This window comes from Zosterops lateralis, assembly GCF_965231275.1.
Source record: "Zosterops lateralis genome assembly, chromosome: 10".
In the NCBI taxonomy this organism is placed as follows: Eukaryota; Metazoa; Chordata; class Aves; order Passeriformes; family Zosteropidae; genus Zosterops; species Zosterops lateralis.
In genome coordinates, this window is record NC_139770.1 from 17,584,415 (window position 1) to 17,606,390 (window position 21,976).

General features: G+C 39.4%; 1 protein-coding gene across 2 annotated transcripts in view; it reads right to left on the minus strand.

Annotated features, from left to right (window-relative positions):
• ACSL3 (acyl-CoA synthetase long chain family member 3) overlaps positions 1–21,976 on the minus strand; it is a 51,923-nt gene that overhangs the window by 26,069 nt on the left and 3,878 nt on the right. For both annotated transcript variants that reach the window (XM_083868322.1, XM_083868321.1), the window contains exons 2-3: positions 10,098–10,201; positions 5,263–5,684 (exon numbers count right to left, since the gene is read on the minus strand). In XM_083868322.1, the coding sequence (XP_083724448.1) occupies positions 5,263–5,613 (351 nt within the window). In that variant the 5' untranslated portion in view covers positions 5,614–5,684; positions 10,098–10,201. The remainder of the gene's footprint in view (positions 1–5,262; positions 5,685–10,097; positions 10,202–21,976) is intronic.

Here is a 21,976-nt window from a genome sequence, read left to right on the forward strand (position 1 = left end):
GTATTTAAAAATCTCTCTTAAACTCTAATAGAAAAAAAAAATCTAGTAGATGCCCTTTGTCAAGACACTCTTTCAAACTGCTCAAGTTACAATTAGTTGTAACAATGAGTTGTTCCTACTACGGATTCACTGCATATTGCTCATTAACCTACTTGTTTACCAGGACAAACAGGTACATGTGCAGCTGCTTGGAAACTTCACAAATGTCTTTATGGGAAAATATCATTTAACAAGCCCAAAAAACGACACTTATCAACAACAGCAATATACAGCAATTCCACCAAAAACCACAGATTTCTCAAACAAATATCTGCTCAGGTTTTCCTGGTTTATTTCCAGAAGCTCTGTTTCATGGCAAACAGGCTGTTTCAAACCCCAAAACCTTTCTGGAGCAGAAAGGTCAGGCTGAAATGGCAGCATGTGGGGCAGGGGCTCACCCCTGGCTGGTGCTCACTGCCACAGCCCCCTGAGGAAGAGGGGGGACCTGGGAGTCCCTTTTTCTTTCAACACACCAAGATATTTCTGGTGTGGAAAACTCCCACTGCTTCCAAAAAAAATATTGCACCTCTTCCTGTCCATCCAAATTTCGGTAATTTGGAATTTAAAATCCAATTTGGGATATTTTTTTCCCCAAAGGCAGTATTTTTGGCAGATGGGGAAGCTCTTGACAAGCTCATCAGTTGAAAACAATTTATAGCAGTGACTTGGGCAACACCCTTTCCCCCATTATACTCTGCCTACAGCACAGCCTCAGGAAAACTGCTCACAAATAATGAGGCCAAGAAATACAAGCAGATTCTTGTTACTGTTTCTGGTAACCCTGCCAATGAATAACAGGTTCTAGTAATTTCCACCACTCTGTAACTCACTGAACTGGGGAAAATAAATCATTAAATGGCCAAAAATTATTCTCTCCAAATAATACTCGTGATTCATCCTCATTGCTTAAGGAAGTTTAATATGTAGGGTAAGACCACCTAATTGGTGCTTTGTTCTCTTAAAAAGAAAAAATCCTTTTTAAGGATGTATAGCACTGTTGACTGTAGCTATTTAAATACAAATACATTTCTGAAGAACAGGTGAGATCAGGTAAGAACAAGTAAGATCTTTTTCAATTAAATAATTTTGAGTTTTACTTTCCAACTGTCTTCCATATACTTAAATTCCAATGTTCCTTGTCCATGCCCAGCACTTCTTCTCTATTCCATCCCTATGACATTTATATTACATACACATTAGTAAATAACAGACATTCACATATATGTATTACTAAACTGCCTCTCAGTCCCTTTCTCCTGCATTTCTCTACCAGTTTCCTCTGCAGGACACAGAGCAGATTATGGTTTCTCTCATACTGCTTATGTTGGAGTATGTCTCCAAATCCATCTCCCTTCTTGGCCTTGCCCTCAGTAGCTTTTGCCACCATTTTCCAATGCACAGTGCAAGAAAGACAAGGAGCTGCTGGAGAGAGTCCAGTGGGTGCCACAAAGATGATGAGGGGTCTGGAGCATCCCTCTTATGAGAAGAGACTGTGGGAGCTGGTCCAGCCTGGAGAAGAGAAGGCTGAGGAGATCTCATTAATGCATACAAATATCTCAAAGGGACTCCACGAGGATGGTGCCAGGCTCTTTTCAAAGGTTCCCAATATTGGGACGAGGAGCAATGGCCATGAAATAAAACATAAGAGGAAGAACTTCTTTACATTGAGGGTGGAGAGCGCTGGAACAGCTGCCCAGGGAAGGTGATGAGTCTCCCTCTCTGGAGACATCCCAAACCCACTTAGACACCTGTGTCACCTGCTCTGGGTGACCCTGCCCGGGCAGCAGGTAGGACTGGATGATCTCCAGAGGTCCCTTCCCAACCCTAACAATTCTGTGATTCTGCTTCTGCTGCAAACAGGTGATAAGACTGGCATTAGGTACCACAATCCTTTAAACATTCACACACAGTTAACTTGACTTTCAGAGGCTACTTCTGCCTGATAACTAATGGAAAGAAAGTCACTGTCCCAGAGGCGGCAGAAGGGCCCAAGCAGTGAGTTAGAGATTGAAGAGTCCTATGAAGGGATGGCAGATCCGGGGTTTTCCCCGGAATCACAGCATTCCACAGGAAAACGCTGCCCTCTCGTGCTCCAGCCCCAAACTGCAGCCTGAGTCCTATCTGACATGCAGCACAGAATACTAGTAAGTATCCACACTCTGCTCATATTTGGAAACCCAGAAAAGCAGAGACTAAACACACAGCTAACATTTCTTCCACCTGGATTTTAGAGACATTAAGTTTTTTAGTGCAGAGGCGTAATAAAATGTTCTTGATAAAGCTGCAGGCTCATGTAGAGTCATTTAACTACCTGATCTCAGTTGCCTTTAAGGTCTTCCTGAAAGTACCTCATAAGGTTTAAAGAATCTTGACTATGATTTGGAAACCAGTGATCATGAATTAAATACATTTTCTTGTAAAAAAAATATTAAAAATAATACAAAGGAGGTTATCTGAAATGCCACTTTTGGCCTTTTTCACATGAACACATGGATTGCAGCTGAATGTATCTCAAAACCCCCACCCTAAAATACCATTTACAAAGCAATCTATGGTTTTTTAACATAAGTGACTCTCTCACTGCTCAGTGACTTGGCATGGCAAGAATCTTCCTGAGCCTCACAAGTTTAGGTCAGTTTCAGTATCAACAATAATGACTAAAGTTCTGAATTCCCAAGTGCTTGCTCATGAGTTTGCTGTTGCACCCAAATCTCTCAGGCTTTAGACGCATCACCTTCCCCAACAAAGCCATGTTTTCTTCTCCCCACTATGTCTCATTTATTATGTTCCCAGTAATTCTGTTCTTGGTTACCAGCCCTTTTTAAAGCTGAGCAAGACAAACAAACAACCCCCAAAACAAACAGACATCTCCCTTGACAAACAAACCAATGAAAGAACACACACACAAAGCCAAACCCACATACCAACAGAGAACAAAGCAAGCACCTGATGACAACCTATAACTAAGACCACACAAAAAAATGAAGCTCATTTTTTGGGCATCATAAAATTTCAGCTGCAGTTAAATTAAGTCCCTTTTCCAATTAATTACATCTTAATCTCAGAGGTATTTTTAACATTATTTTATCCTGACTTAAATACATGTTTCAAAAAATTAATATTAGGTATGTATGATATTGGAGAAGGAAACTGGAGAAGTACACCATAGAAGGAAATAGAACTAACCATATGTGAATTACTATGAAATGCAACGTGTGCATAAGCAAATATTTGTATTTTATTCACAGCCATGAATTTCTCCTGCTTTGGAATCTACATAGAAATACATACATATTTTTGCAACAATACACTATCATAGAAATTCAAGAAATTACAGGTTATCTGAGATATCATTGTTCTCACAAATTAATGGAGTATCTGACCTTTAAAAGGTTAAAAAGCTCTAAATAATTTTAGCTACAAGTGAAAGGACACTTAGTTTTCCCAATAATCAAAAGCTGAGTATTTTACTTTTTTTTTTTGAGATTATATATATATAAAAAATATAAAAATGTATTGCAGGTCCTGTAAGGTATAGAAATTACATGCATTATACCTAAGAATTAAACCTGTGCACCTTTTTGAAGAACTGCACCAAAACTCAGCAAGCTGGCTTTGCTAATGGGAGCCAGGCAATAAAAAGGTGCCTGGAATGAAAGACAGCAACCAAAGGAAGAGAACCCTGACATTCACAATCAACAAGGTATCTTGTGAAATGTTCTGATTTTCCTCACTTGCTAGCACATGCTATGAGGTCTTAATAACACTATATTCTTTAACCAAAAACAAAAAATTAGAAGTGGATTTGTGTGCTTATGCCACAACTTGGAACGATGTAACACAAGGGCAAGTATGGCAATCGACCATAATGAACCTTTGTGTCAAGCTTAGACAAAATTACCTAACTTGGGTAATTGCTAAGTCTAAATACTCACAAACAAGTCATTTAAGTGGATCAACACAAACATTCTTCAGCTTTCCAATATTCACAACGCTTTGCTTGCATAATGGAAAAGGCTAAAACTCCTAAGTTCTTAAGTCTTACATTCACAATTATGATTAAAAAACAGGGCACATGTCACAGGCAGCCAAAATTCCAAAATTCTGATCTGTGCTCAGAAGCTGTTCTTTGTACAACACAAACTTTCTGTTTCTTTATAGGCTAATGAGACAGCAAAATGTGCATGTAACCATTCCTCCCAGCATTTCCTCCATACTGCAAAACTAACTCCATAGCTAAGGGGAAGTTTCACTAACAATGAAGTCTGTATAAAGATTTTAACAGAACTAAACTTTGCCATATATTGTGATATTAACCAAATTGTATTTTAAACATACTCCTCTATCAAAATTAAAATTAGCAGCACGAAGAGAAATTTTTTTTCACCTGTACAGAAATTAATCTTTTATTGCGAACTTAAAAACTTCTAACACAGAAGTGCAGGCCTTTAACACACAGAGATGCACAAATATGTATATTCTGTTGCAGCACCTGTCTTGCCTCTTCAGACAGAAGTGCATTTTTCAATGTGTCTGAACGAATATGAAGGTGCAAATGACAACACAGGCTTGAACATTATACACTATAAAAAGTCAGTCCCTTGAAACAACGGAGCTGTTGTCAGTTACTGAAATCACATCTCCCACACACGCCAGGATTACAGATTAGTAGAGTAGTTCACCTTAAAGGAGACTCAAAGAAAAAAAGACTCTTCTAATAAAATCTGTGCAATCCTTTTCCAGACATAAAATTCATTTAAGTCCTGAATTCCCAGGACGGAACAGCAAATCCTTAAATCACGACTGAGTCTGCTGGAAAAGCACATCTGAGTTCTGGCATCTAGTAACTGTTGTATATTTATCTGATTACAGTTCAGAATAACACAAAGGGAGACTTTTTAAAATTCACTTAAAAAAGAAACCTTTAAAGCCACTTACCTCATCAGCTGCATATTAAAAAGAAATACCTAAAACATACTTGTGTTTTTTCTTTCACTGAAACTATAGATAGGATATCTATTCAAGAGTGCAAAAAGGTTTAGATTTGGTTTAAATACCAAGTATTGAAAGATTGGGAATTAGATAATTTAATCCTTTTCACAGCTACTGAATCTAAGCAGAGAAATTTATTTTTTCCCCAGCTTTGCTTTACTGAACTAGAAGTGCTGCATAAGAAAGTAAACATGTTTTGGAAAAAAAATCTTGCAGGCAGAAAAGACTTACCTTTTTAAAAACTTTTCCTGATGGCTGGATTTCATCTTCCTCTTTCAGAATTTCACGTGTTCCCAAGAGTTTTTTGTCCTTATATTTAGTTTTAGCATATTTAAAAACTTTGTCGAGTGTATCACACCCAGGATATAAAACTGAAGCTAAGCAATGCAGGCTGTTTACAGATCTGTATGCACCCCCAGGCTTGTTATTCACAGGTCTGGCTTTAACCTGCTTGGCTTTTGCTATAGCCTGCTTTGATCCTGAAAGTATGTACCATGGAATGTAAGTTACAAGGGAGTACACCAGGACTATGAAGTTTATAAACTGTAGAAGAATAGGGTTGATGTTATGCTTCAACTTCATCTTGGCTGCTTGAGAATGTTACAAGAGAGGGTTTGGAAACATGGATCAGCTAGACAGGGATCCAGAAAGATCTGAAAAGAGAAAAGAAAAGGTTAATATAAGCTATCACTGTTGGTGGGGGGGGTATTTTTAAACATGATTCACAATCCATATTCCAGTAGGTCTCTATGCAGAACTTACAAGTCTGAACCCCATACATAATTGAAACCAGACTCTGAGACATGAGGTGGAACTGTTCCAACTCCCCTTCAGCAGACTGCAATACAATGACATGCGCATGCAGGTAATTTATCTGAAAATGTTTTGTGATTATAAAATTTAAAAGATCCTCTTCAACATCAGAGGACCTTTGTGTGCACCTTCCCTAGGAATCTCTATGATTGGGAATCCTCAGCCTCCAGACAAGCCCTGGGAACACAGGCAATGTCACCACTCTGTACATGGGAACCCCAACCACTAAGGATGTTGAAATGTTTCCCAAGCATTGGACACACTGGGACACCCACCTAAGAGAAGGAAAGCTGTGTATATGATAGAACTTTGTTGATTTATTCCTAAAGACTTCCCATCAGCCCTGTGATTTCAGTCTCAGAACCAGTATTCAGTGGGTCCACTTGTTCTACCAATAAACATGAGTTAAGTCATGCTGGGTAAATACCAGGAAAGAGCTTATAAATATCCCCAAATTCCCAACAACAGCATTATGAAGAGATGTGTAACTTTTTTCAGAGCCCCTAATGATGCCAGGATATTCACTGTGTCTTTTTTAAAAGCATGATTTACCATACTCAATGACCACAATGATGATGCAACTTTCTAATGTATTATACTGTTGAGTCAAGAAATTATGTAATGTCTAAAAGATTAAAAAGATAAATCAACAAAATAATTTAAATCCTTATGGAAATCAGGGATGGCTGCCATAATGGCTAAAGATTAATTTCTGCAATGGTCAATGAGCTACTTGCTAAAAATCAGTGTTTCATACATAATAAACTACAAATGCACTTCACTCAGTTAACCTTTCAAATGTATTGATACAACTTATTAAAAGCAGTATCATAAAGCAACTAAGAATGATGTATATGCAAGATGTACAGCTTTTGACAATTCTAAATTAAGTAAATCTTTATTCATAAAATGTATTATTCTGTGCCGATGTCTTACACTCTTCAACTTTTTCTCTATTAACTCTCTGAAAACCCTAATGAAAAGAAATTTGAGTTGAATAAAGTAATGCTTAAATCATATATGATTCTTCAGAACCTTGCAAGAAACCTTGCTTCATTAATCCTAGATCTGATTTCCTTTTGGGAATGGATCAATCCAGGATGAGATTAATTCCATCTTTCCCTGAAACATAAAACTTCCTAAAACTCCAAGCAAAAATATTTCACGATCTTCTTTTTCCCTAACAAGCTGCTGTAATCTCACTGTTTACACTGCACCATTTCAGGCAGTTTGAAGGAACCAAACAACATCAAAGTCAGTTCTGCAGAGCACCCTGAGGCACGTACTCAAATAAACCATAGGAGCTCTTCACAGTAGGGACTTACTGCAACAAGCAGCAATGGGGGAAAGAGATTTAAATATTAAAAAAAAATAAATGGAAGTGCATATATTTTAATTTTCAGACCAAAGGCAAAAAGTAATGACAAATAAAAAACAAACTTAAATAGGCTAAAGGGCAAATTCAGTAATCGCTTGAAGAGACTTATGTTCTTAGGCTGTCACTGAAGGTTACTTAATGAAAATAATCATGAGCCAGCCAATCAGCTACTGCAGGCCAGAAAAATTATACTGTTGTTGATAGCAGCACAGAACAAGATGTTTTAAAGCTGAATCCAGACTCCACACAACAAGAGTTTACCATTTTTTAACAAGTTCTGTGTTGTACTATTATTTTGCCTGGCCCAGTCCAGGAGGGGAACAGCTTTTTTCTCTTTATAAAGCTGGAGAACTTCTCTCTGCCTAAGAAGTAGAAACAGAATTTAACCAAACACTGCTACATATGAAATTTAAAGCAACTCATTTAATACCTTTAGGAAAACTGTTCTCCAAAGAAATTCAGTGTCTGGCAAACAGTCAAAGCTGTTCAAATAATATTCTCTCTAGGTTTCATAACTTTCTTTGGTTAGAGAGGCACTGAGCCTTTCCAGAACAGCAGCTTCTCATTTTATTTTGCAGTCAGTTATCCCAACAGCTTTATTCTTTCCTCAGCAGGAGAGAGGAACCTTTTCCACTATTTCTATGATAACCATGGCAATGTGTCATGTCAACCTCTCTCTTCTGGCTTCTCCCTTGCATAATAACCCCTAAACCTGGAAATATTTGCTTTGAATTGCAAGTATAAATTGTGCTTTGCCCACCATTTCATAAAAGGGTCTAAGGAACACTGCAACAGGACAGACTAAAGGGAAATGTCTTGGACTGTACCCCTTGCTCAGAAAAGCAAGCATCCTGCTCTAGATCCCCACTCTGATGTACATCTCTTACCCTAAGAAAATTGATAATTACTTCAATTACTCTTTCACAAAAGTGAAGCTATTACAAGTCATCTATTAATAACATTACATTTTGAGTGAAATAAAAAAACAAACTTAATTTTTAAAATAAACTGTTTTCAAGACTAAAAACTATCTTTTGCAAATGAAGTTTCTTGTCTTAGAGGCCAAGTAAGACTCCATTTTTTTCCTTCAAAATCTTAAAATTACAAGACAGCAAACTTAAGCAAGAGAGAGAGAAGTATGGTGCCAATGTCTTAAGAATTTGGCAATGGATTTCAAACTGTGATATTTAAAGAGCACCTATGCTTGTAACTAATTGTAATTACTATTGTAATTGGACATTGGAAAAGTGCAATGTCTTTTGGAACAAGAGAAAAAAACACATTCCAGTAGTTTCTTTAGAAGAAAAAGCTCCAGCATCTTTGTAGGGTGATGGTTCTAAGGAGAGCTGAGCCATGACACAAAGGAAGTTCCTTGGTTAACTGAAGAACACAAGTCGCATTTTAACTCATCATTTTGTTTATTTGTTTGCTATGTTGTTGAAGAGGAAAATACCAGGTAAGCAAAGGAGATGCAGCTTAAAATGCCTTTGTGCCTAACAGATTTATCACTGTCATTCCCGGGAGAACATCAAAGTCAGCTAAATGGATCACTAAACATTCAATAAAAAATCATTTTGATGACAATGTAGAAGCAGAACTCTACCCTGACTTTAGGCTGGAGTGCCAACTGTAAGGCAATTCTGTTTTACAGCAAGCAAAACCAATGCAGCTGAACATGCCAGTACATTTTCTGTTGTTTTTCTTCTTAAGCAAAAGGTCATTTAACCTCCATTAAGAAAACCACTTTTAACGACAATATAAAATAAAAAAACTGTTTTCATTAGGATACACTGCTTGCTCATGCACTCTTCTCTGTAACAATTACTATTCAAACCTTTAATGTATGTTATTTTAAAAACTCGAAATGAAAATACATTATTAAAAATAAATCTGAAGAATTAATCTAAAAATTAGAAGTTTGAGTGAAATTTTCAAGATTATATCAGATCTGGAAGGCCTAAAAGGGAAGCAGTGTTTGCTGTTTAATATTCTACCTCTAAAAAAAAAAAGTAGTACCCAACAAAACCAAAACTTTGTAAGGTTTAGTGAAATACTATATAGAGTTTTAAAATTTCATTGAAGTATATACTAGGTGGCCAACTTATTAATTTGGAAGTGTATGGCTGCTTCTGACCATAAAAAGAGTGTAAGCAAACCCATCATTTTGGGGCAGGGAACAGAAAGCAGAGGACATGGTCATATTTTTGCAAATGTGAGACTATGCCATAGTGAGAAAGCTCAATGTATTTTCAACACTGGAATTTTGTTTTCAGGTAGCTCCTGCCTAATCACTTACAAAAACACATGACAAATAATTATATTCTAAGTTACTGTTTTGGTCTGCAGATTAGGTGTAAACACTCAGGTTCTCACAGAACATGCAACCTGGTTTCACATCATCAGTGCTCAAACCCTGACTAGTGATACAGGAAAGGTTGGGAGGTGAAATCCTGGATGAAAGAATTGCTAATTTATACAAGACTACAACTTACAGAAAATCTGCTCAAGCAAAAGGTTCTGGACATGCATTAGAGCTGTTCAGTTACATGTAATTCATGTTTACTCCGATAGCCAACAAATGGGAAGGATCAAGACCACAAATCAAGTCTGATACACTTTTTCAGCAGCAAAAAGAAGCAGCAACCAGCAGACTCATTCATGAGTCTGGACTTTTCAGGACTGATCCTTCTTAATACATAATCACTGATTTGGCTTGATATACTACTTACACTAATACTGTTATACCCTTTAGTTTTAGATGAAAACTTTTGTTAGATGAGAAAGAAAGAAATCCTTAAAGGAATGTGTTTACTAATTGACCTGCTTATAACAATTACATTACAATAAAAGCATGAATTAACAAGAAAAAAGGAACCTTATGCAACTTCTCATGGTGGCAGGTACAGGTACAAGAGCTGATACGAGATGTTCCAGTCTCAGTTTACTCAACAGGAGCTGTCACAGGCAACCGCATGAAATCTAAAAACAGAAAATTCCCATTAAATATGGCAATTATAAAACACATCCTACATTTTTTTACTGGTATTTCGTAACAAATAAAACCTTTTTCTCATCTGATACCACACTGTACCACCTCAGAGAGTCTAGGCCCACGGAATGCAAGTGAACACAAAGCCAGATGTCACACAGAGCACAGCCACTGCTCAGACCTGAGTCTCCCCTACAGCCAAGGTGGCTGCAACAGCTTTGGGTAAACTCAGGAGCTCATGGGACTCGTTTCCCTGGCAAATTCTAACCCTCCAGTGCCTTTCAGTGTTCATTGCTTCTGCTATTTGGGGTAGAAAAAAAAATAGACCTATCTTTGTGTATCCACCCACAGAGAGAATACATTTCAGCCCAAGTAATAAAATATTCTTGAACACTTCACAAAAAGGATTAATAAAATAGTAATCATTGTATTTATTGATTTTGCTTCACTTTACATAAAAGTTTTATTTATTGCCTTCTGCAGAAAGAAATCTTGAAAACCTGGGCCAGCACATCATATTTAAAATAGGCAAATGCAAACATTTTGTACCTATTACTTTTCTGTAAACATTACTATTTACACAGCTATTCAGTTCTTAAAGATAATCTTTTCCAGTTTCAGTGGATTAACTATTTGCTGGTTGAGGTGAGCATGCAGGGTGCTCACTGCCCCATTTTTTGGCTTCCATGACTTCACACATACTAACCAAACTCCAAGCCAGAGACTCCAAAACACTCTTGCAAAAAAACAGTTTTGGTCAACAATTCACAGTTGTAGAAATACACATCAAATTTCTCTTATCACTGAATCTTGCAAAAAGCCACCCTGATTTATTAACATGCACTGAAAGGATAAGAAGGTTATTCACTGGGTTAGGCCTTAATGGACAAAATAACTGACTATCTTAATCTACTGCTCAATCTCTTCATTATAGAATATAACAACCAGACTTCTAAACATGATATAGCAAAGCCCATAATACAGATGTCTAACTGTACCAAAAATTAGACTCTATTAGTTTACATTTGGACTTAAAAAGTAACATTAACAACCCTGAAGAAGCATGTTTCTACTACATCTGGAATTCACTCAAGAGCTGTCAGTATTTGCTAGCACTCAGCAAGTTGGCCTTTCTTTTACAAAAAGAGACCAAAAAGAAAGAAATCTCTATTACTGATTTATAAATACTCACGTAGTCATCTATATAAAAATAAAAATGCAAACCAAATGTACACAGACTCAACAGCCTAATGTTTCACAAGCAAACTCCCTGGACTGTGAAGTAAGGAGGGCCTGAGGCGATGAACGGTGCAGAGGAGAATCCCAAACATGCATCTATCCAAGTGGAAGGTCTCTTTTGTAATATGGGGTTGAGGGACAGTTATATTTGAACACAGAGGTTCTTCACAGGTACAGCACAAGTGTTTTCACATATTTCTTGAAACAGAGAGGACAGAAATCCCAGCAAGCCCTCCAGAATGCTGGAAATGGACGCTTTGGGTCCCTGGAACAAGAGCTGGTGCTCAGCACATCCTTCAAATTGGAAGAGAGGGCGCAAGGACACCTCACATTCCCAACTCTCCCTTCACTGCTTCCCACAAGTCTCTCCTCCCACCACCTCCTGCATTCCCTGAGCACTGCTGCCCTGGCACTGCCTGTGGGAACTGTGTCGCTCTCCATGGCCCAGCACCATCCTGGCAGACCCCTCTCTCACAGCCCTGTGGCTTCCACACAAGTGCACATACTGTCCTTGTCCCTCTTCCAGCCCCCAACCCCTGCAAGTCACCTTTTCCAGGCTGCTATCTGGGTCTCATCATCACTTCTAGCACAAGGGAGACCCTTCCATGAGCCTCTCAAACATCCACAAAGCCCTTCTCCAGGCAGCCCTGAACCCTACTACAAACAGGAGTGTCTCTCTGCAGTCAAGCTGGGAATGGGTCCATGGCTCTGTCCCAAAGGACATCTGCATTCAACAGGGAGGAAAAGCAATGCTCAGCACAGTGGCTCCCAGGAACCACCACCCACAGGGGACAAACACAGCAGGATGTTCCTCAACAGCTCCACATGACCACACAGGGCTTCTCACAGGTATTGAACAGCCTTGGCTACAGAAACATCTAGAAGAGGATTGCATGGCTGTAACACAGGCACACATTCAGCCAGAGGATCTTCTGAAACTCTTCCAAGCAAGCACACAAGAATGAAATGAATTCCCACATCAGCTGCAGTTCCTGATGTCTCACTCCCAGTCCTGAACAAGAGACAACCTGTCTCTCCCTGGACTTTGCCCTCCCTGCTGCTCCACATTCTGTGAACTGCTGTGGTCTTACTCAAAAAGAGGGATGGTGGGAGACTAAAACTGCTATTGATTATGTCTCAGCTCTCAAAAGGAGACAGATCTTCAGGACACTGAGAGAATAAACACTCTCTGAAGCAACACGTAGGGTAATCCTGAGGTACCTTATTCAGATCATCTGTAGCCTCCAGCTGTGACCCACCTCTAGCACAACCCTGGGTGAATCCTAAGGCTCTTTAAATGCTTCCCCTTGCTCTGCTCTGGGAATACAACACTGGCAGATGGCCAGAGCCAACAGAGCACTCCCACTCCTGCCTCCAGAACTCGACCCACTCAGTGCTTCAGCATAAGCAAATCTACAACTCATCTCCAGTCCCGAGGGAACCTCAGGCACTTGTCTGCATGAGCTGTTTCTGAAAGGCACAGGAGGGCACACACAACGGCAGGGAAGAGGCATCATGACCTGGAACAAACCTGCTTCTGAAGTAGGAACTCAACAGACCGCTGGGGCAGCAAAGGTTGCTCATGAACTACACAGCCCGAGGGTGTGATTTCAGCTTGGCTCAAGCGGATTTAACACTGGGCTGCTAATAAAAACAGACTGTTCATCTCCAAAAGGTAATTCCACTCTTGCGCTCCATTGTACCAACACAGGAGTGCCTGTGTGGCTAGGAATGAGTCAGATTAGTTTGTTGATCCAGTTTAAACCCTCTCCTTCTCAGGGCAGAACGGTGGATTTTCCTTTGTATCAATTTTGGTACTCATTTGAGCCTACCATGAGTCACTGCAACCACCTAAACCAACAGAAAATTAGCACTACAAAAGATGTTATTCTTCTGCTCCCTCAAACTGAGCAACCATGAATTGAGAGGAGTTACTGACAAGGCAAAACCCGAGGAGGAGAGGGAAGGAGCCTGGCAGTGGAGCTGCACATGAAAGCCCACTGGGCTGTGGAGGAGCCGGGCTCAGCACAGCGGTGGCAGGATGCTCTGTGACTCTGGTGTCCCAATGAAAGCCCACTGGGCTGTGGAGGAGCTGGGCTCAGCACAGCAGTGGCAGGACACCCTGTGACTCTGGTGTCCCAATGAAAGCCCACTGGGCTGTGGGAGACCAGGGCTCAGCACAGGGGTGGCAGGATGCTCTGTGACTCTGGTGTCCCAATGAAAGCCCACTGGGCCGTGGAAGGCCAGGGCTCAGCACAGCGGTGGCAGGATGCCCTGTGACTCTGGTGTCACAGCACACTGCGGAGTCAGGGCACAGCTGAGGGACAGGGATTAACCTGCTGCTCTCCTACTAATGATCTCACTGCTTACTTTTTTAGGAGCTCAGCCTTGGGGGTTTCAAGTGCTACAAGCTTAAATACCTTTAAACTTTGGGTATAGGCTAATACACACCCTATAAATAGAAAGGGGTTAAATTCATGTCCTTCACATGTCAGTGCTACGTTTGTAAAATGATACTCCTATTTCCTTAGGAGGCAGCCAGAAGGCATGTTATTAGGATAAATAAATTATTACGTCCTTGTTAAACACCAAGATACTACAAAGGCAGGAATTACATGAACCAAAGAAATATTTTTACCCTAGAGAGATACTCTCTACGGTATTAACTAAAATTTGATACGAAGGAAAAAGTTTTATGATCTAGAAAATATTCCTTTTCCTCTTAGTAGGTTCATTTACATCAAGTGGAAAAAAAAATCACACCTAGTGTTGGCAGACAACAGGGAGACAAATATGGTAGCACAGAACTAAGTAGATAGAAGGAACTGACATTTCTTGAGGGCACAGAATTGTGCTTTCTCTAAAATAGATCCTTAGTATATCCAGTTCTAAAAAGGTAATGTTAGGTAGGTAATAAAAACTTCTATTTGATATCAACCTCTTTTAGGTACACCCAAGCCCCACAGTCTGAAATATCACTGCACACTGCAGGACAGCAAGGGCCCAGGTTGGTAGATCTCTCCTCTGCTTCCTAAAGAAACAAAGAGTGACATTTAGGAGAAGCTGAAAGCTCAAGCGACATCACAAGGCAGACAAATAGATTTATTTCCCTCACAAAAAAGTTACAGGACTCCAACACACAGTCTCGACTGCACAGACTACAAACTTAAGTTTAAACCTTCGTTCCAGGTGAAAAATAAGACTAAATCAAAGTGAGTTCAATGAGTTAAAGAGCTCCAGGAACTCCCAAAGCTACCTTCACGCACAACATGAACACTCTTCCAATAAAATCAACCAAAGATGCAAACCTCATTGCAACTCTGCATCCTAGATTTTTTTCTATTTAAAACATTTTAAAAAATATTTTCCTTAAATAACGGGGATTTTTTTAACTTATCCAAGACAGTTTGGATAGTTAATGGATTGACAAATACATCTTCTATTAATAAGAACAATAAGACACAGCTCTAAGGTGACAACTTTGTCAGTAAACCTGAAAGCACTTTCCAAAAAGAAGGCAGTGAGCTAAAAACACTTATTTAAAATCATGTTACAAAGTAACAGCTATGCCAGAACACAATCCAGGGCTGCTCCAGCTTTCATCTCCTTCCCCTCCCACTACATACATGACACTTCATGGCAAACAAGTGTCTTAACTTGTTTCAGGCACTTTACCAGATACTGCCAATGCACTGCTTCCATTCCTTTTCACAAGCACTTATTAGAGCATTTAAGAAATGCATTTAGTGCCAAACTAAATTAAATGTTTTCATGTTTGTGACAGAGAAAAAAATAAACTAATGGGTAAAGCACCTTGCTACTGGAGAGGGCCCCAGAGGAACTTTGTTATCTGCCAAATCACTGCTAGAGAGAGAGGAAACCACCAATTTCCCCAGCACACTGCTAGATTTTTAAACCACAGATACAAATTAAACATGGAAGAGTATTTAAACAAGAACATCAACACCACAGCACATACAGGATGAAAGAAGTCTGCATAAAAATAAGCCAGAAGCTTCACCAGTGACCTTTGCCTCCTGAAGAAGTGGACCAAGAGCTATCACTGCCAGTTTATCACCCCAAATTCCTACAGTCATTTTCTGCCCGTTTAAATCAATTGCCCTCGGTACTTCCACTGGGAGGCAGACTCTGCTTTCCATCCCAATCCAAGGCACTCGCCAGAACGGTTCCATGAGCTGTTTTCTACTACAAAACACAGCCTAAAACCAGCTCTCCAATTTCTGGGAAATGTGAAATGCTAAGGCATGAATAATTCTGCCTTGTTTGTTTCTTAGAAAACAGAACAAAAATAGATGGTCTGCTGCCATACATTCAGTGTGGTTTGTACTGTATCCTAGTCATGTATTCTTTAGATCAGAACAAAAAAAAAAAATTAAATACAATAAAATTAAAAAAAAAAAAAAAAATCCCACCCATTTTTAACTGTAAAGGTGCTTCAGTATTTTATTTTTTCCCCCAGCAGAAGCCATGCATGCAGAGAATTGTTCTTATTTAATTTTAGATGAATTTGAGCTTATGTAGTGCCACAGTAAAAATTATTAACCATTATATTGTATTAATTTTTCCAAAAATATCAGGTAGCCAGGTCTCAAAAAGCCTGTTATCTTATGTTGTCTTTGCCTTCTTTCTTTAACATTTCTTCTCTGTTTGATGGGATTTTGTTAGGGATAACTGTTGAGCCTGATGCTGGCTCATTACCTGGTGTGCAGTATCAATTCACACACCAAGATGAGATATTTTATTTCTTTATTCTAGTTTGCACAAAGTAGGGATCTAGGTGTAACTCCACCAAGTCAGCAAAACTTTACATTAGTTACACATTTTACCTAAAGGTATCAGTATTCCTTGGTAACAAATTACATGGCTTTTTCACTAACTATTACTCAAACCCTATTCATTAGTTATCTCCCTCACTACTTCTCCTAACTAGTCCTCATGCACAGCTCCTCTCTGCACTGCAGTCAGGGGTCTGTTTTGAGTAGGTGGTCAATGGATTGGTGGCCATAAATCCCCTGCCAGAATCACCTTTCCCCAGTTACTGCTCAGTCTTGCTGACTTTACTACTGTGGCTCTTGTCCAGACAGCTCTTTCATCTTGGGATTGTGTTCCCCTTCCCTTAAAACAGAAGATTAGCCAAGCCTACAAGTCTCTTACAGGTTTCACAATGCAATTGCTTAATCATAAGTGCCTGCCTATAGCTACTGATTAACACCAAAACAACTGCAGTGTTTGGTTCAAATCTTGAGGGACCTGATAACCTTCCACCAGAAGCTCCTGAAGAACAAGCAGCAGCTCAGGTAACAAAACAAATCTGAGAGAACAAAATGAAGATACAGACTTCACAAGAAAAAGTGTGAAAATTCCAAGTCTTTAGACAAATTTCTCACAAGGAAAATATCAGCCAGATGAACAATACATATAAGAGGAATTTTCCAATACATTTCAAAGCAAGAAGGATATCCACAGCATGATCTAAGCTATCAAAGTGATAAAGTGGGATGTTTCACTATTTAATTTGAAAGGCTAAGCTGGTGACATTTTCAATACACTCTCTTTTTTGAAGGATCAATACATTCTCAGGTTCCAATTACTTGGGGTTTTGCTAGGTTTGGTTTGGTGTTTGTTTCTTAAACACCATCATTGTGTCCAGTCATCTACAGCGATTTACTACCAAAATAAATGTAATTAAGGACTTCTCACAAGAATATCTACTTTTCTCACACCCCATGCTTTCCACTGCCTCAAACTCCAGAATAGGAACAACCCCTCACCTCTGGCTGCAGTGGAAGTCAAAAGTCCTTCAGAAAGTATCACTACCTCATTAAGGAAAGACTACTGCTTCCGAGCCATGTGCATGGTTCAGATTGTGTTATCCAACATTCACTCCCGGTACAATGAAGAGATCCCCCTCAAGCCACACAGCAGAAAAACAACAGGAATGCAATTTACAAAAATCACAGCCCTAGCAAGTCTTGCCTCAAGCCAAGACTTGCACAAGACTCGTTGGAGTTCCAGAGTTTGTAGACTGAACCCCTCTGTAAGGACTAAGCAAGACATCCCAAAAGCAGAGCTTCACTCCAGCAGCAATGCAAATCCAGAGAATAACCTGCGGAGCTGTTCCTGAGCACAAATAGAAAGAGAGGAATAAAATTTGCCTAAGTTCTGTGGGAATATGTAATTTTCACTTTTGGTAACTTGATCTCTGCCAGACGTTATGAAGCTATTCTCAAAACCAGAGTCATCTGTTTCTCAGATTGCTTACTGTGGTGTCTGTGAAACCCCACATCCTAAACACCCAGGTTTACAGATGATTGAGCTTGATTCTTAAACTGGTTTAAAAGAAATGCTTTGCTTAATATTTGGTTGTATATGTCCAAATGCAACTACTGTCCTGCAATTGTCCTGGCCAGAAACTGTCCTCCTCTTAGTATTTTTTAGGACCTAATGCTAAAAAATTACTTTCCTTACTTAACTCCAGATTTCAAAAAACTCCAACTAAAGCAAACCAATTTATAAGACATCAGAAATGCTGCATGCACAATCAGTAGAAATGGGACTTCAACAAATATTTCCTATGGATACAAGCATATTACTGTAAATACCAAATTGCTAAAAGGAACTGGGAAGCCTGGAAACCATGGCAAAACCATTGACCAATCAAGCTCTTGATGAAATCTGGGCAAGACTACCAGAGAAGATTTTGGCTGTTAATGGTTCAGCCTCACTCCTCCATGTATTTATGGACAGACAGCACACTTTGCACTCAACAAGTTGTGGAGTGACTGATGGGAAGTTACACAAAAGGCTGAGCTACAGAAAGACAAGTAGACTGTTTCCCTGCAAACTGCTTTGTATGGTTTTTATTTCTCTTGGCTGCTCTAAAGTTCTAGGGACAGTGGGGCATACGGTATTACAAAAGAAAGAAACAGCCAAGGAAAAAGAAAATACTTCAGATTCAGTATTCTCCTAAAGAGCTACTTGATCTAGGTTTTGTATCTGTACTGCTTGGGGAAAAATTACTCTTTTGTTCAAAATTCAGCACTACAGTTTATTTAAACACAGCATAAAGAGGTCTATCCTGCTCATTTGAATCATCATTCTATTTTCTAGCTTTAGAAGTAACAGAATATCAGGACAACCTCTCTCCTCCATCACACTGGAACAAATATCCTTTTCTCTCTTTTTATCACTCTTCCTTTTGTAAGCAAAGCAAGGCAGGATCAGTCATGAACATGCTCAACAATTGCATAACTCGAAGCAAACACAGAACAAGGTCTCATTAAATTAGAAGCCATTTTATTCTCTGAGAAAAAGCATTACACAAGTGCAATTCTCAGCTCCAAGTTCTTATGTGTCACTCTTAAAAATAAAACTTACAAACACAGATGGTGACAATCAGGACAATATTGAGTGCCCACAGATCTGTTCAGAATGGGATGAAGGTGAGGAAGTAACTACATCCTCCCAGGAGATCACTCAAGTCTGTAGTTCAGAATCAGTACACAAATATTGCGTAGGTAGAGGGAGGCTTTGGTAGAAGAGAATCCTGTTTTTCTCTTCAGGGAAATCAAACACACCCTTAGACTCTGATTACGCAAACATGACCAAAATCGAGGTACGTGGCTGGGTAGAGCCTTCACTATTAAGCTTCAGGAACACTGACCTTTTTTAAAAGGAAAGGTGCCACTGTATCAATAGCATTTGCAGAAGTTTTGTGAATATTCTCAGGCAACATTATTTTGTCTTTTTTATACAGATGTCATCATTAGATTAATACAATTTGACAAGTTGGAAGTTCCAAATAGACTATTAAATATTTTTAGAAGAAGAATATGAGTATTTTAATTGTCTCCTGAGCTGCTAACATTTCAAACACTAAGGGAAACACATCTTGCTTTAAAAAAAAAAAAATTCCCCAAAGAATCATGAAGTATTAAGCTCGTGATGTAATTAAAACATATGCAGTTTCAACCACCGTACTCTTTGAATCTGTTATCTTAGATGAATACACAAAAAACAAGTCAGGGTACCAGATGTGTCGGTCCTTTCACAAGCTGGACTTGGCCACATCTGCATTTGTGACTAAGTAACACAGGATTTGGGCAGAAAATTGTTTTTTTTTTTCTTAACTATAACTGATTTTATTAATAAATTACAGATGTAATTTTTTTTTATTTGTCTGTTTTACCTAGCTTTCCTGATTAAAAACCCCTCACCCCACCTTCCAACACCAGCCATAACATCCTTGGACATTCACAGATGAGCGCACAGCCCTGTTACACCTGCTGGGAAGTGGATTTGTACTTTGTTCTTGAAAGTACTGGATGTTACCAGGTTAAGCCTTTTGTGCACACTGTAAAAAAAATGCAGATAAGAATCTCCATAAGCATCTTCCCCCTCAAGAAAAGTGAAGAAATAAAATCTACAGTTTTCAGTGCTGCAGAAATGGAAAATGTTTTCTATCCATCTCAAAGTTACCCATTAGGAAAAGCATTTCTCTCTTCACAGTTTCTCTAGAACAATACAGTGCAACAGTACTTCATCAGAACAATTAAACTGCAGATGTAAATGCCTGGAAAGGTCTGTTACCAGGGCTTTACAAGTCACTTGTGGACTTGCTGCTGGAACAGACCAAACCCAGTTTGCCACACAGATCACCAGGCTCCTTGCCTGAGCACTCCTGGGACAGTTGTCCCTGTGTGCCTGCTGCCTTTACCTCACTTCAGCACTCACCAACAAAAATCCTGACAGAATGTGCAGATGCAAAAACCCAGATATTTCTCTACATAACCACTTAAATCCTCCCGCAAGCTATCACCTCCTGCTTCTTCTGTTTCCTTCTGCCTTTCTCCACACCCATACACTTAAAACCAACTGTAGATAACTCTTTACCAAACACAAATTACCAACTCATCTAAATTTTAAAAGTGAACCACAGATGCTCCACTTTCCAGTTTTTCAAAGGATCTCACAGAATGAGCTCATAAACATCGATTTTAATAATGGTTTGGTGAAATGACTGCAAACCACAGTCCGCTGTTTCACAGACTATCTTTTCATACTGTCTTAAAACTCTGGTTTGTAGAAATCTCTCTGTCTATCTGCTCCAAGAGACCTTGTCACCAAACACACTGATGTATGACACTGTACTAATTGCTCAAAGAGCACAGCATCCATGTAAAATCTTCCTCTGGATGGCCAAGATTTCTCACATGTCTGAGCAGCCAATCTGAACAAAATGAGGCCTGTTCCATACCCTGTCCTGGACAGCAGGGAGGCAAAGGCAGAAGTCTTGCCTCTAAAGATGAAGAAAAAGTGTTTTCACTGAGTTTTCAGTTTGCAGCATCCTTATGAAGTTATCACAGGAAGGAATGTTCTACAGACAGGAATGTAACACAGCAAACAGACTGGGAACTGAACCTGGCAGTACTGTACTAGTGCCATTCTGCTGCTTCAGCTCCAGTAAGTCACTTCTAATATTCATTATTTATTTTTCCCTTCCGGGTCTCATACTGGTTTCATCTAATAGATACAAGCATTCAAGGTAAGGATATTTACATGGCTCTAAAAAGCAAAGCACCAGATTTCCACTTTTATAGTGGAATGGGAGAAGGTTTGCAGTTTGTTCTTGCTGTTTTCACTAACAACAGTGAAAATCCGTAAGCCAGTAACTTCAATAATCTCATTTTCCCTGCTTTTCGGAAACTCATCGCACTGAGAAGCCAGCTTGTCCCATTTCAGATATCATAATTAACTAGCACATTTTTGTAATTAACAGGGCTCATGAACACTGAGGGAAAGACTACTTCCCAATGCACAGGTGGTTACAAATTGCCACCTCCTCCTCTGGGATTACAGACACCTTAAGCCAGCTCCTTGACTTCCCATGAGCTGCAGGCTCACTTAAGGAAGGAGAGGACACGTGGGTGAGGATTCCTTCCCAAGGATCAGTAAAAGACTTTTGCAAGTTTTGAAAAAAGTTGATTCAAACCATTCTGAATTGTGAACAACTTTTCTCTTATTGATTCAGAAGGTAATACAGAATAAGATCTGAGTTTCCTTCAGAGCTGCACTTCCCCCCTGGCCACCGTGTATTTTGGAACAGCCATTTGGGAAGTGTGTTTAGGATACGGCCTCGTCCACACAATTGCCTTCAACAGACTCAAAATCATCAGATCCCAAACTGTATCTTGCAGCTGAATACAGAATCTTTTGAGAGCCCTTCAGGCTTTACTACATGGCAAGCCCTGATGTAGACCAGGCCCTCAGGATGAAGAGCAGGTTCTTCCAACTCTAACTGCATAATTAAACAAATAAAGTCCTGGCATTTGAGAGCTGCCTAGGACTGGCTTGAGTGCTTGCTATACTGCTCCAAGTCTGATGTGTAAACCTGCACTGCCAGACCACACACAGCCCTAAATAAGCTGTCTCACAACCTTCCACTGCAACTGCTCTGGCAGCAGAAACTAGATAGAGCCATGGGATAATTCAGGTGGAAAGGGACA